The sequence below is a fragment of the Phacochoerus africanus genome, chromosome 1 (genome assembly GCF_016906955.1).
Source record: "Phacochoerus africanus isolate WHEZ1 chromosome 1, ROS_Pafr_v1, whole genome shotgun sequence".
NCBI classification, from domain to species: domain Eukaryota; kingdom Metazoa; phylum Chordata; class Mammalia; order Artiodactyla; family Suidae; genus Phacochoerus; species Phacochoerus africanus.
The window spans coordinates 228,061,548-228,076,424 of NC_062544.1; the positions used below are offsets into that span (position 1 = coordinate 228,061,548).

General features: G+C 39.8%; 1 protein-coding gene across 1 annotated transcript in view; it reads left to right on the forward strand.

Annotated features, from left to right (window-relative positions):
- The first annotated feature begins 12,776 nt into the window (after positions 1-12,776).
- SLC9C1 (solute carrier family 9 member C1) overlaps positions 12,777-14,877 on the forward strand; it is an 89,896-nt gene continuing 87,795 nt past the window's right edge. The window contains exons 1-2 of the mRNA XM_047752916.1: positions 12,777-12,924; positions 14,330-14,430. Of these exons, the coding sequence (XP_047608872.1) occupies positions 12,777-12,924; positions 14,330-14,430 (249 nt within the window). The remainder of the gene's footprint in view (positions 12,925-14,329; positions 14,431-14,877) is intronic.

Sequence of the window (14,877 nt, forward strand, 5' to 3'; positions counted from 1 at the left end):
TTTACCTTCTAAGCCCACATGCTAAGTCCACTACCCACCTGAGAACTGTTGCCTTTGTTAATGAGAAAGAAAATTCAGTTTTCAAAGAGAAATGAAAACCGATACTATGAATATACTACCTCTGGTTTTGGAAGCCATTCCTAAGACAGACAGAGAACTCATTGTGAATAAAAGGTATTAGGATCAGATGACCAACAAACTCTGAGTCAGTGAGAAGTACTGCTGCTGTGTTGGGGGACAGGAAGTTCTATTGAGGTAAAAATTTCACCCCTGATTCTTTCATTATGAGTTATCAAGATGTGAATATAAGCATTGTAATTTTAAAGAATTGCTGGGATCCCAGCAAATTACTCCAGTGGAAATTATGTCTAAAGAATGAAGATATTTAAGAGTGATGTATCACTAAAAATAAGATATTAGTAAAGGGATACAAAATGAGAAAAGGAATGTATATAAATTTTGGATTAGGAAAGTATAGTAACTGAAATGAAAAATTCACTATAAGGGCTCAATAACTGGTTCGAGGAGGCAGAAGTTAGAATCAATGAACTTGGAGATAGATCAATTAATATTATCTAGTCTGAAAATCAGAAAGGCAAAAGACTGAAGAAAAATGAACAGGACCTCAGAGACCTGTGGTACACTGTCTGAGCACCATCATACTCATAATGACAGTCCCAGAAGGAGAGGGCAGACAGAAAGGGGATAGAAAGAATATTTCAAAAATAATGCCTAAAAACTTCAAATTTGATTTTTATTTATTTATTGATTTATTTGTCTTTTTGCCCTTTTCTAGGGCTGCTTCCCAAGGCATATGGAGATTCCCAGGCTAGGGGTCTAATCAGAGCTGTAGACACCGGCCTATGCCAGAGCCACAGCAATGAGGGATCCAAGCCGTGTCTGTGACCCACGACACAGCTCAAAGCAACACCAGATCCTTAACCCACTGAGCAAGGCCAGGGATCAAACCTGCAACCTCATAGTTTCTAGTTGGATTCATTAACCACTGCGCCATGACAGGAACTCCTCCAAATTTAATTTTTAAAAGTTAGCCTATATATCCAAGAAGATCAGCAAACTCTACTTAGAAAAAATACAAAAAGATCCACACAAAGACATGTCATAATCAAACATAATCAAAGACAATCTTGGAAGTAGCAAGAGAGAGAGAAATTCATATATACAAAGGTTTTTCAATAACATTAACAGCCATTTTTTTATCAAAACCCACAGAGATTAGAGGCATATTAAAAATGCTAAGATGAGTGGCCAGCATGGAGGAGTACAAAGACCCTGAGCTCACCTCTCCCACAGGCACAGCAAAATTATGGCTATTTACAGAGAAACTACTGATGCAAAAAAACTGAAAGACTACCAGAAAATATCTTCCACAACCAAAGATATAAAGAAGGAACCACAATGATATGGGTTGGAGGAATGGAAATATGGTGTAGTCAAGATCCCCACCCCTGGTGTGGGCAACCCACAGAAGGAGGATAATTACAATTTCAGAGGTTCTCCCAAAGGAACAAGGGCTCCAAGATCTAAATTGGGCTCCTCACCCTGTGGTGCTGTACCAGGAAGATGAGTCCTCCATAACATTTGGCTTTGAAGGCCAGTAGGACTTGCTTTCGGGAGAGCCAAAGGGCTGTGGGAGATAGAGACTCCACACCTCAATGGCACATATAGACCCTCACATGCTCTAGAAACCAGGGAAGAAGCAGTATTTTGAAAGAAGTCTGGGTCAGACCAATGTACTGATCTTGAAGAGCTTCTTGGAGAGGTAGAATGTAGCTGGGGTTTGTCCCAGGACATAAACACTGGCAGCAGTGATTTTGGGAAGCTCATTCTGCCACATGGACGCTAGTGCTAACAAGTGCCATTTTGGAATCCTGCCTCTAGTTTATTAGTGCCAGGACCCAGACTCACCCATCAGCCTGTAGTCACCAGCACTGGGACACCTTAAGACAAACAAATGGCTGAGTTGAGACACAGCCCCACCTACCAGTAGGCCCCCTGCTCTAATAACCCTGAGCCCACAGCTGCTTCGGGATCTGTCCCTGTCCATCACAGGTCCCTGGATCTGGCCCTAAACAACAGTACACTAGCATTACCCCTGGAACCCAAAGTTCTGCAGTCAGAGACCCTGAGACACAGTTCTACCCACTACTTAGCTTGCAGTAGTCCTAGGACCAGCCTCACCCACCAGGAGGCATCAGTTCCTGGGCCTCAGATGATTTGCAGCCACCCCCCGACCCCCAGGATCTGGTCTCACCCATCAGCAGGCAACACCAGCTCAGAACATGACAGATACTGCAGCCAGCCATGTCAGAAACCAGCCCTTCTTACCAGCAGGCCTATTCCAGCTGAGACTTTCAGCATCCTATGGTTAGAGACTTGGGAACCCAACTTCATCTACCCAGCAGCAGCTCCATCCCTGGGGTCCCCTGGCCCCAGCCCAGATCCAAGACAACTTGGACAACTGAACCCAATAGTCAGCCACATTAAGAATCAAACCTACCCACTAGCAAGCCAATAGATGGGGGACTGCTAGCATCACACCACTCCTGGACTGATCTCTGTGCACCAATAGACTGGCACTACATGAGGACCTCCTGGGGCATTGCAGCCAGCAATCTTGTGACCTGATCTTGCCCTCTAGTGGCCTGGAGCCTCCTTGCAAGGAAAGTCTGCAACCAATGAAACCAGGGGCCAGTCATATCCAGCATACCACCTATAGGTCATCCTGACATAGCAGAAGGACACATATAGCCCAGATAGGGAGTACCTCTAGAGCATATATCTCTGGTGACCAAAGGGAAGTGTGCTGCTGGGTGGCATAGGACATCTCCTACATAAGGCCATTTCTTCAAGGTCAGGATATGTAACCAACCTACCAAATATGTAGATTTTTTAAAAAAGTAAATTAGGCAAAATGAGGCCACAGATGAAATAATCCTAATGATAAAAAACACAAAAAGAAGAATCAAGTGAAGTGAAGACAGGCAACTAACCTAATAAAGAGTCCAAGGTAGTGATCATAAAGATGCTCAAAGAACGTGGAAGAAAAGTAGACAAATACAGTGAGAAGTTTAACAAAGAGTCAGAAGATATAAAGAAGAATCAAACAGAGTTAAAGAATATGATAATGAAATAAAAAATAAACTAGAAGCAGTCAACATTAGATTAGATAATATAGTAGAATGAATCAGTGAGCTGGAGGACAAAATAGTGGAAATCACTGATGCTGAAAAGGAAAAAAAAAGAACAAAAAGAAATGATGATAGGTTAGGAGGCCTCTGAAAGAACATCAAGCATACTAGAATTTGCATAAAATGGGTCCCAGAAGGAGAAGAGAGGGAAAAAAGGGACAGAGGACATAGTTGAAGACATAATGGCTGAAAACATCCCTAACCTGGGAAAGGAAGCAGATATCCAGGTCCAGAAAGGACAGAGAATCCCAAGTAGGACTGACCCAAAGAGAAACACAAAGAAAACACATTGTAAGTTAAATGGCAAAAATAAAGAAAGAATATTAAAAGCAACAAAGGAAAAGCAACATGTTACAAACAAGGGAACTCCCATAAGACTGTCAGCAGACTTTTGTTTGTTTGTCTTTTGTCTTTTTAGGGCCACGCTCAAGGCACATGGAGGTTTGCGGGCTAGGGGTTGAATTGGACCTGTAGCTGCTGGCCTACCCCACAGCCATGGCAATGCTGGATACTTAATCCACTGATTAGGGCCAGGGATTGAACCCTCATCCTCATGGATACTAGTAGCCACTAAGCCACAACAGGAACTCCATTTTTTTTTCCAGCAGACTTTTCAGCAGAAACTCTGCAGGCCAGAAGGGAGTGGCATGATATATTTAAAGGGATGAAGGGGGAAAACCTACAAATAAGATACTCTACCTAGCAAGTATTTCATTCAGAGTCAATGGAGAGATCAAAGGTTTTATAGACAAGAAAAACTTAAGAGTTCAGCATCATGAACCAGCTTGACAATAAATATTTAATGGACTTTTCTAAGCAATAAAAGAAAGTCACAACTAGAAATATAAAAACTTACAGGCCAATTTCAAAAGTAAAAATTTCATTGGTTAAGGCAAATATACAGTAAAGGCAGTAAATCAACAACATATAAATGTATAAGGAAGGTTAAAAGACAAAGGTAGTAAAATTATCCATATCCACCACAAGTAGTTAAGAGGTACACACACACAAAAACAGATGTAAAATATGTCAAAATCAGCAAGCATGGTGAGGAAAAATGCAGAGTTGTTAAAATGCTTTTGATGAGTTCCCTAGTGGCTCAGGCACTTAAGGATCCAGTGTTGTCACTGCTGTGACATGGGTTTGATCTCTGGCCTGGGACCTTCTGCATGCTGTGGGTGCAGCCCAAAAATAAAAATAAAGTGCATTTGAATTTAAAAGATAAGCAACTTAACCATGTGCACATATATATATTGCTATATATAAACCTCATGATAACTAAAAAACAAAAATTATAGTAGATAAACACATACAAAAAAGAAAGGAATCCAAACCAGACCCTAAAGATGACCATCAAAGCATAAGGAATGAGAGCAAAAGAAGACAAAAGAACAACAAAACAACCCCAAAACAATGAACAAAATGACAATAAGTACATGTCTATTAATAATTACTTTAACTATAAATGGACTTAATGCTCCAATTAAAAGACAAGGTGGCTGCATGAATACAAAACCGAAGTATGTATATATGCTGCCACCATGAGACACACTGTACAACTAAAAACACCTATAAGCTGAAGGTGAGGGGTTGGAAAAAGAAATTCCATGCAAACTGAAATGAAAAGAAAACCAGGGTAGCAATAATTACATCGGATAACATAGATATTAAAATAAAGACTGTAACAAGAGACAAAGAAGTACCTTACATAATGATCAAAGGATCGGGCTAAGAATATTAAAAAAATTGTAAATATACATGCATCCAACATGGGAACCCCTAAATACATAAGGCAAAATTTATAGACATGAGAAAATGTTCTACATAATAATAGTAGGGAACTTTAACACCCCACTTACATCAATGGATAAATCATCCAGACAGAAAATCAATAAGTAAATGCTTGTTTTAAATGACACTTTAGCCAGATTGATTTAATAGAACTCTGTAGAACATTCTGTCCAAAAGCAACAGAATACTCATTATTTTCAACTGTCCATGGAATATTCTCCAGAATAGATCACTTTCTGGGACACAAACTAGTCTCAGTCAATGTAAGAAAATTAAAATCATAACAAGCATCTTTTCTGACCACAATGCCTTAAGATTAGAAATCAAATACAAAAAACAAAAAAACAAAACAAAACAAAAAGCACAACCAAGAATATGTGGAGGCTAATATATATGATACTAAACAACCAATGGATCCCTGAAGAAATCAAAAAATATCTGGAGACAAAAATTATCCAAGGAGTTCCCATCATGGCTTAGTGGTAACCAACCCACTAGGATCCATGAGGACAAGGGTTTAAGTCGTGGCCCAGTGGTTAACGAATCCGACTAGGAACTATGAGGTTGTGGGTTCAATCCCTGGCCTTGCTCAGCGGGTTAAGGATCCCATGTTGCCGTGAGATGTGGTGTAGGTTGCAGACGCAGCTCAGATCCCGAGTTGCTGTGGTTCTGGCATAGGCCGGCGGCTACAGCTCCAATTGGACCCCTAGCCTGGGAACCTCCATATGCCGCAGGAATCGACGCTAGAAAAAGACAAAAATAAAATAAAATAAAGTAAATAAATCCCTGGCCTGGGTTAAGGATCTGGCATTGCTGTGAGCTGTGGTGTAGGTTGCAGATATGGCTCAAATCCTGCATTTCTGTAGCTGTGGCATAGGCCTGCAGCTGTAGCTCCTGTTCAACCCCTAGCCTGGGAACTTCCATATGCCATGGGTGCAGCCCTTAAAAAAAAAAAAAAAAATCCAAAACCCATGGGACACAGCAGCAAAAACATTCTAAGAGGGAATTTTATATGATCATTCATAGTTGATACTATAGAAGCAAACCATGACTATTTGTTTTCCACTGAACTCCACCCAAATAAGTCAAAGAAAAGAAAAAATAAACCAATATGGTTACCTGTTCCTTGCTGTTATTGGGGTAGAATTAAGTGGGACTTAAGAAAAAGATGAAACAACAAAAATTAAAATAAAGTAACTTTAAAATAAAGGTCAATATCTTTCTCACAAGTCAATAGAAACAGTGATTGCTTTATTTACTAATTTAATTCTAGCTCTAATAGAAAGCACCTTGTCTGTGATAGTTAATATTTCCATCTAAATGTTATACTCAGAAAAAAGTCTTAACTTTTATTTCATTAAAACAATATGCAAACTTTATCACTTTTAAAAGTCTTACTTAGTTTCCTTTGACTGACCATCCCCCAAGTGGATTTACCTTATCAACTTTGTGAAGATAATTTCCTTCAACAAAGTCTATTATATTGTGGTCACTACAAGTCCACATCTGAAGGCTCTGAATGCTTCTCTGACAGCCAGGAGAGTCATCTGATCAGTGATTCTTTAGCTTTTACTTCCATCTAATGGGTTCACCTTTCATTTCCCCACTCTCTGAACTCTCTGCTCTGCACATTCATTTTCGTAGCCATCAAAACGGCTTCAGAGGCTTGGTACGAGTAGAATTATAAAGAAGAATCACATATGCCAAATAAGCACCTATATTTCAAAATCATTACAAATTTTCTCCCCACATATTTATGATGAGAGTGGGAATACAAAAAATGGCTCAGGAGTTCTCTTGCGGCACAGCAAGTTAAGGATCTGGCATTGTCACTGCAGTGGCGCAGGTTGCTTCTGTGGTGCAGCCTTCAATCCCTGGCTGGGGAGATTCTACATGTTGTGGGCCTGGTCAAAAAATTAAAATCGAAGTTCAAAAAATTGTCTCTTGATAATGTTACTAAGTAGTTGCAATGAAAATATCCTTTTCTTATTATGTTTAGAAAAAGAAATGAGTCTATCATTACTCCTAAAAATTTCCTCAGATAAAGGAATCAGAAGCTAAAATCTGCCTTGCCTGTTTGTCTTGATTGCATTCTCCTACATGGCTAGAATAGTTTCTCTCTCTCTCTCTCACACATACACACATACACAAAGACCTCCTAGCAACCCACATCCTCATGTTGCAACATCTCTATCATTCTACCTTATCCAGGAAACTCACTCCTACTAGAATTCTGGAAAAACAGTGTCCATTGGATCTTTGCCAGAAATCTACTGTTCCTATGCTTTAAATTGGTATAACAATACAATTTCTAGAGGTTGCTTTCCAGTCTTGTTTATTTAAAACAAACAAACCAGGGCCTTAAGACTTCAAAGTTTGCCATATATGTGCAAGGGCAGCAATGCTTGAGAGCACCGTCTAGGACTGTATTTTGTCAGCCAATCAAATCGGGGGTTGCAAATCCAAAGCCAATAGGTGAAGACCAGGGGCGGGGCTTACAGCAAGTAACTGTCAGTAAGGTTGCAGTTGGTTGTGGCTATTCTGGGGTGAAAGGTTAATTAGCTTTAGCTTATCACTTACATATTACACGATGCTCCTCCCGAAGCTGTGGATGGTGAGTCCTCCTCTAGCCTCCCCTTCAGGAAGTTGTTCTCCTCTGGTACTTTCTTTCTCAGCCTCTCATTAGAGAGGAACAAGCACTCCTCAGTATTCCAGCTACAGATTCAGCCAGCCATTCCTTCTTGTAGTTTCTACCTTTCCTATGGAGCCAATCAAGAACTTTGTTGATCAACCAGCTTCTCAGTCTGAATTTCTGCCCCTCGGTCCCTGCCGCTCCTCCATTACACTTCCCATATCAACTTCCAACTGCTCACCTGCCCGGTGTTTGTTCCCTTTGCCTTTTGAAGCCCTGAGAGGAAAGCAGGATGGTGCCACGGTGAATTCCCTCAGGTGTACGAAGCTGAGAGGGAGGAAGGGCTCATTCTGAGTGAAGAAGCGTTAGAGGACAGCTGATTGCCCACCTTCAGAGTCTGTGAGTAAGACGCTGCTGTGCTGTGTGGTAGGAGAGTTTTCTAAGACAATCCAACCCCAGTTCTTTATCTGTCATAAATCATTAAGCACTTTGCAGCTAGTGAAGATTACTGGGAGCCCACAGCGCCCTTTTCAGGATACTTCTGTCACCTAATTCCAGTAAAATGTAGTGATTAAAAGGAAGAAAGATTTCCCATTTTTGGGGACAGAGTGAATTCACTCCCTCAGAAAGAGAATTTCCCAAAGCTGGCCCATGTGGAGGACATATCCACATGCCATTTTTGAGATGACAGTTTTTAACTACACACATAAAGAAATTGGAGGCATTAGCTAATTTACTAAAAAAATTAATGCAGGAAACCTATGCGGCACTTTCAAGACAAACCAATATTTTTTTCTTAATGAGACATGGACTCATAAACTTATTCAAAATTGTCAAAAGTCAGTGTAATCTGAAGAAAAGTTTTAATTATATTGAAAATCTGTTTAATCTAAACTGCTACTTCTTTACCCATATCTTTTAAAGTATCAAACTAGAGTAACATTTGCGTTTATGTGGTAACTTAATATAAGATCACTTCTTGGGAGAAAGATCTGTTAGGAGAATTTAGAGTAGAGGTTGAAGAAACCAAACTGAGTATTTTTCACATATTCACAGCCAGACTGTGAAATTCTGTTGAACTTGATATATATGATCAAGTTCAAGAGATAAAGGATAATTAAATTTGGAGTAATTTTATTCTTTTGTGAAAGGGATTTATTAGGACTGAATGTGTAAACACATTAAAGTTTTCAGAGAACCTTCTAGAAATGAGAAAATCATTTGGATCCTCACTTTTAGTTTGGAAAACAATAGTTTCTTAACTGTATTAAATTCTGAGAGCATAAAGGAATGTCTAACTATGACTTTTTTGGTCAGTCTGGTTTGTTCCAGGATGCTTAGTCCTAGAGTAATAGTGGAAAAATTAATAAGTGAAATCGACTGTATTTTCCTAAACAGTTTGTTACTGAGAGAAATACCACCAGTCTATCACAATGTTCTTCCTGAATGGCACAGATTTCTCCTTGAGGAGTGCTTCTAAATAATGGCTTATCATTAGAATCACTGGGATGCTTTTAAGGTCCACAATACCCAGGCTGCACCCTAGAACAATTAACTTCTGAGGTGCTACCCAGGCATCTATTTTTTAAACTCTCTCAGTGATTCCAATATGTAACCAAGGTTGAGAATCTCTGTCTTAGATAGATAGCTGAGCTTGTTCTGCTCTAGCATTTCTATTACTATCAAGAGGCCCTGGGGAGTTCCCGTCATGGCACAGTGGTTAACGAATCTGACTAGGAACCATGAGGTTGCGGGTTCGATCCCTGCCCTTGCTCACTGGGTTAAGGATCCAGCCTTGCGGTGAGCTGTGGTACAGGTAGCAGACATAGCTTGGATCCCGTGTTGCTGTGGCTCTGGTGTAGGCCGGTGGCTACAGCTCTGATTAGCCCCCTAGCCTGGGAACCTCTCATATGCCACGGGAGCGGCCCAAGAAATGGCAAAAAGACAAAAAAAAAAAAGAGGCCCTGGTCTACTTCCAGTTTTTGACATGTCAAAGTAAGACTAAGGAATATAGAAATCCTTTGAGGAAAAACAAAACATACAAACAAAGCAACCCCTGGACATCAGGGAAGTGGTCTGACACTCAGAGCTAAGTCTCCCTCAGCATTACCACAAGCTGGACTGATGCTCGCAGTGCTTCTGTGTTGGACAATCTCACAGAACATCTATCTACATCAGATGCAGTCACTCCAGGACCATGATAAATTGAGGCAAAAACATGTCACCATGCAAGACACACAGTACCAAATATCCCATCCCTCATCTAAAGTGAGGGGCTGCTGCTTCTGTACTTATCACAGATTTATCCCTGTTCTAGTCTGCTTTCCCTATAGATTTATTGAGATACCTAATCACAGAATTGTTCTTGCTTTCTGACAGCACCTGTGTTGTAGTAAATGCTCACTTCCTTAGACCCTCTCCAAAATTACCCAGCTCCATAATTAGTTTTTTCTAACATCTTTTTTCTAAACCCCTGCCCTTGTCCCTTCCACACACACAAACACACACACACATACACACACACACACACACACACACGGATGCACACAGGCACACGGTTCCCCAGGGTGAATGTTCTCCCTCACTGAGATGTATAATAAACCAAACTTGTCAACTACAGATGTGTTTCTGGGGTCTTTTCTGGAAGCGCATTGATACCCTCTCTCAAAAAACCTGATTCAAGAATATTGAAAAAATGCTGTGTTTGAAAAAGAAGTGAGCAATGCTGCCTTTGAACTGGGTGAACTGCAGTGGTTGCTAACCTTAGCTTCATATTAAAATCGCCTGGGGAGACCAGTCTGCCACCTGGACTGATTTAAATAGGAATCCCTGAGGAAAAGACTCAGACACCAGTATAATCGTAGCTCCCAAGATAATTCTAAATACAATTATAAATACAGGGAGAGAAATTACACAGACTAGGAAACTATACAGATTAGAAAACTAAGGTCAACAGCAAGTTGCCCAGAGTCTTTCACCTTGCAAACAGCAGACCATCAGGCCTTTGCACGCAGGCAATCTGACCACAGAGTTGGCACTTTTACCTCAGTGCTAAGACAATACAACATCTGTAAACTGTGTTTGCAATACTCTCTGATGCTGGTGATATGATACCAACTGGTGAAAAGCTTAAAGAATAATTTTATAAGGATGAACCCAACTATGTAAATAAAACATGTAAGAGAACTAGATGACATGAAATGCATAATTTTTTTTCTGCTTTTGAAATGTTTTACATATTTATTTCCAAAATGTTATCAATAGGCATGTATTCATTTATTTTTCTTTGAAATTATTTTATAATCAAAAAGGAGCATATAAGAAAGCCTATGTATATGAAGTATGAAACTGAAAAAAAGACATTGGCTGAATTATGAGAGGAAGTTTAGTAATAACTGATTGCTTAGCAAGGTGGCCAGATGAGATGCTAATAGCAGACACTAGAAAATGTTAAGTAAACATTATGAGAGACAGAACTGGAAGAATTCCCTGCTTGAAGTTGAAGACCGCTATGCAAAACTTTCCTCACATGGAAAGCAAGTGGGGATTGGCATACAGCAGCTAATTACCTATTTCCTCCAACCAAGACGCATCATAGCCCTGTGGTTCCTCTTCCAAAAAGTAACAACGGGAACAAGTAACAACCCCCCTATTTTATTTATTTATTTAGAGCTGTCCCCGTGGCATGTGGAGGTTCCCGGGCTAGGGGTTAAATCAGAGCTACAGCTGCCGGCTTACACCACAGCCACGGCAACTCTGATCCAAGTTGTGTCTGCAACCTATACCATACCTCACAGCAATGCCGGATCATTTAACCCACTGAGAGAAGCCAGGGATTGAACTCTCATCCTCATGGATACTAGTCAAGCTTGTTACCGCTGAGCCACATGGGAATTTCCCCCCTATTTATTTTTTATTTTTTTATTTTTTGTCTTTTTTAGCGCCACACCTGCAGCATCTGGAGGTTCCCAGGCTAGGGGTCCAGTTGGAGCTGTAGCTGCTGGCCTACTCCATAGCCACAGCAATGTGAGATCCGAGCCTCATCTGCGACCTACACCACAACTCACGGCAACGCTGGATCTTTAACCCACTGAGTGAGGCCAGGGATCAAACCCACAACCTCAGAGGTTCCTAGTTGGATTTGTTAACTACTGTGCCACAACAGGAACTTCCCTCACCCCCATTTTAAATCATTTGTTTTCAATATTTTTCTTAGGTTCCTGGGCTATAAAATATATATAAAATTTGGACAAAACCTGACCCATCAGTGTCTCAAAGGAGATGAAAGAAGGCTATTATTGAACATAATCATGGTCTATTAATTTCTGTCTTCATGGAACAACAAAAGAGAGCAGAATATTTTTTTCCTGCTACTATCTCCCACTTTGGAATTGTTGCCAGAACATGCTTCCAGAGGTTCAGATAAGCTGAGGGCAAATCGCCCAGTGGTTGTCTCTAGAGCTAAGTAACCTGCGCCAGCTTGTGGTTCTGATGACTGGTTAGAGGAAAAAGTTCTCTTTTCGGTGGGGGTAGATACTGGATAGTAATAGCTGAGTAGTGCTTGGCATCATAAGGTCACAGAATGACACTGGCTAGTTTCTAGCACTTGGGGTTGAATCTTTTCTATTTCATTTAAATAGAAAACATCATAGAAGAGGGAGGCATCCATAATATGGCAGAGCCTCAAAAATCACTAGAAATAACTAAGGAGAGATATAGGGGTGTTTTTTTGTTTTTTGCTTTTTTTTTGTTTTTTGTCTTTTTGCCTTTTCCGGGACTTCTGCGGCATTTGGAGGTTCCCAGGCTAGGAGTCTAATCGGAGCTGTAGCCTCCGGCCTAAGCCAGAGCCACAGCAATGCGGGATCTGAGTCACGTCTGCCACCTACACCACAAGTCACAGCAATGCTGGATCCTTAACCCACTGAGCAAGGCCAGGGATCAAACCCGCAACCTTATGGTTCCTAGTCGGATTCATTAAACCCTGAGCCACGATGGGAACTCCGAGATATAGGGTTTTTATGCATTTTTTAAGAGAAGCTTTAGAAGTCTATCAAAAGGCAAATTTTACCTTCCTTTGATCTTAGGTGAGTTTGCAGAGAGTCATAAGATTTGGATTCAGACAGCCTGTGAGAAACAACAGGATGGATTCCCCTGCTTCGAATGCCACTTTATTTAAAAAAGGATTTACTAGCACATGGCAGGAATTTATCAGGATTAATACGTTCATGACAAATTCTAAGGAACTCCCTGAAATCATTCTAATATTGTCTTTGATCTGTACAGTCGGAGGTAGGTATAATTCTTTTTAAGTGTATGCTGTGGATATATTTTGTAAATGTCATCATATAGAATTAAGGAAAGTAGCAATAATAGGAAATTAGATTTTTGTTTCTAAATTCATACCTGTATCCCAAGTTTTTCAATCAAATGACTCCAACAGTAATTTGCCCCTGAGAAGAAACATGGCGAATCTGACCCACGTTCTTAACCTTGGGTGAGATCAAAGTATTCATACTTTTTTACTTGCTAGGCCTTTGTTAGATGTGCGATGTGAAGAACTGAAGCAGTTAAGCAGAAAATCAAGGGTTAGGGATTTTACTGTTACCTGCAGTATCATCAACTATGGTTTCCTCCATATTTTATTTGTGTGTGTGTGTGTGTGTGTGTGTGTGTGTGTGTGTCTTTTTAGGGCCAAACCCGGATACTGGTCAGTTTTATTATTGCTGAGCCGCAGTGGGAACTCCTTCCTTCATACTTTAAAGATAGCTGTCCCACAGCTTTCTTCACTTGGACAAAGAATTTTTAAAGTGATAGGTTTTCTAGATGATTCAATTCCTTTTTATCATTTTGCTGGGGGTCCCTTAGGTTTTGTCCAAATGATAAATTACGCCCAGATTTTATGAGAAGAAAAGAACCCTGTAGATATCAAAAGAAAGCACATTTTTTTGCATTCTTTGACCTGATTAGGAATAGTATTACAAAGAATCAGAAAACATTATGCTGAGGGAATGCTGTGCTATTGCTCATTGCACTTTGAAAAAAATGCTGAACAAAGTTAAACAAAGTTAATTATTCATTATAGGCTTTCTGATGGGTAGTAGGTAATTAGAAATAGGTAGTTTTTCTCATTGTTAAATTATTATTCTAATTCCTCATTGTTATCTTGGGAATCAGCCAGGGTATTTCCTGTAAGTTCAGTTGTTATTAATCCTTCATTGAAAGATTGCTAAAGAAATGAATATCTGATTTATAGCATGTACAAAATTTCTATAAATTTTTTTTTAGCAACCCAAGAGCCAATGGTTGCTAGCAATATTTACTAAAGAGTAAACTATAATATATCTAAATAATATGGGAGTAAGCATGAATTTAGTGGATTACCAATTATACTGATTCTACATGCTTAAGTGTAAGGGAGGGTTTCAATTACAGGAATATAACAAGTAAGTGGTGGAGCAGTATTCATTGTCCTTAGTATTAATAAATCATATCAGGGAGCTCCCCTGTGGCTCAGCAGGTTAAGGATCCAGTTTTGTCACTGCTGCAGCTTGGGTCAATTCTGTGGTGCAGGTTGGATGCCCAGCCTGGGAACTTCCACATGCCATAGGTGTGTCCAAATAGAAAAAAAAAAATCATATCAAAGTTCTATAAATGTGGCATTTCATTGCTTTTCAATAAAGACATATTTTTGCAGCATTTTTGAATCTACACTTGAAAGACTTTCCTGTTCCTCTCCCTGTGATATTATTTTTAATTGGATGCAGTTTTGAAATGTTAAGTTTTACATCTGACCTGGTATGTATACTAAATATGTTTTTATATATCTGAGTGTATCTAAGATTCATACAAATACAAAGATGGCTTAAGAAAATTTATAAACATATCTCATGCTCTGCCAGTTGATAGATGCTTGCGATGTGGCTAACATCAGATTAGCTGTGTATAAAAAAGGAACCAGACATGAAAGAGCTGAAATCCAGCTAACTGTAGTCAAAATGGAGCCTAGGTCTGAAATGCAGTACTCCTGATTCAATATGAGTACAGCTCCTGGGAGTGTGAATAGCTGGGTATTTAAGCAAAGTTCAAAACCTTAGACAAGAAATTAGTAACAGGATAGAAGCCCAGAGAGACTTTGAGCTTCTGATACAGTACTCTAATAGTAAGACAGTTCTGACATTGAACCAGTCTATTGCCTTAGCAATGTTTCATGGGGTTCTCATAAGAATAGAGGCCACTCTAAGT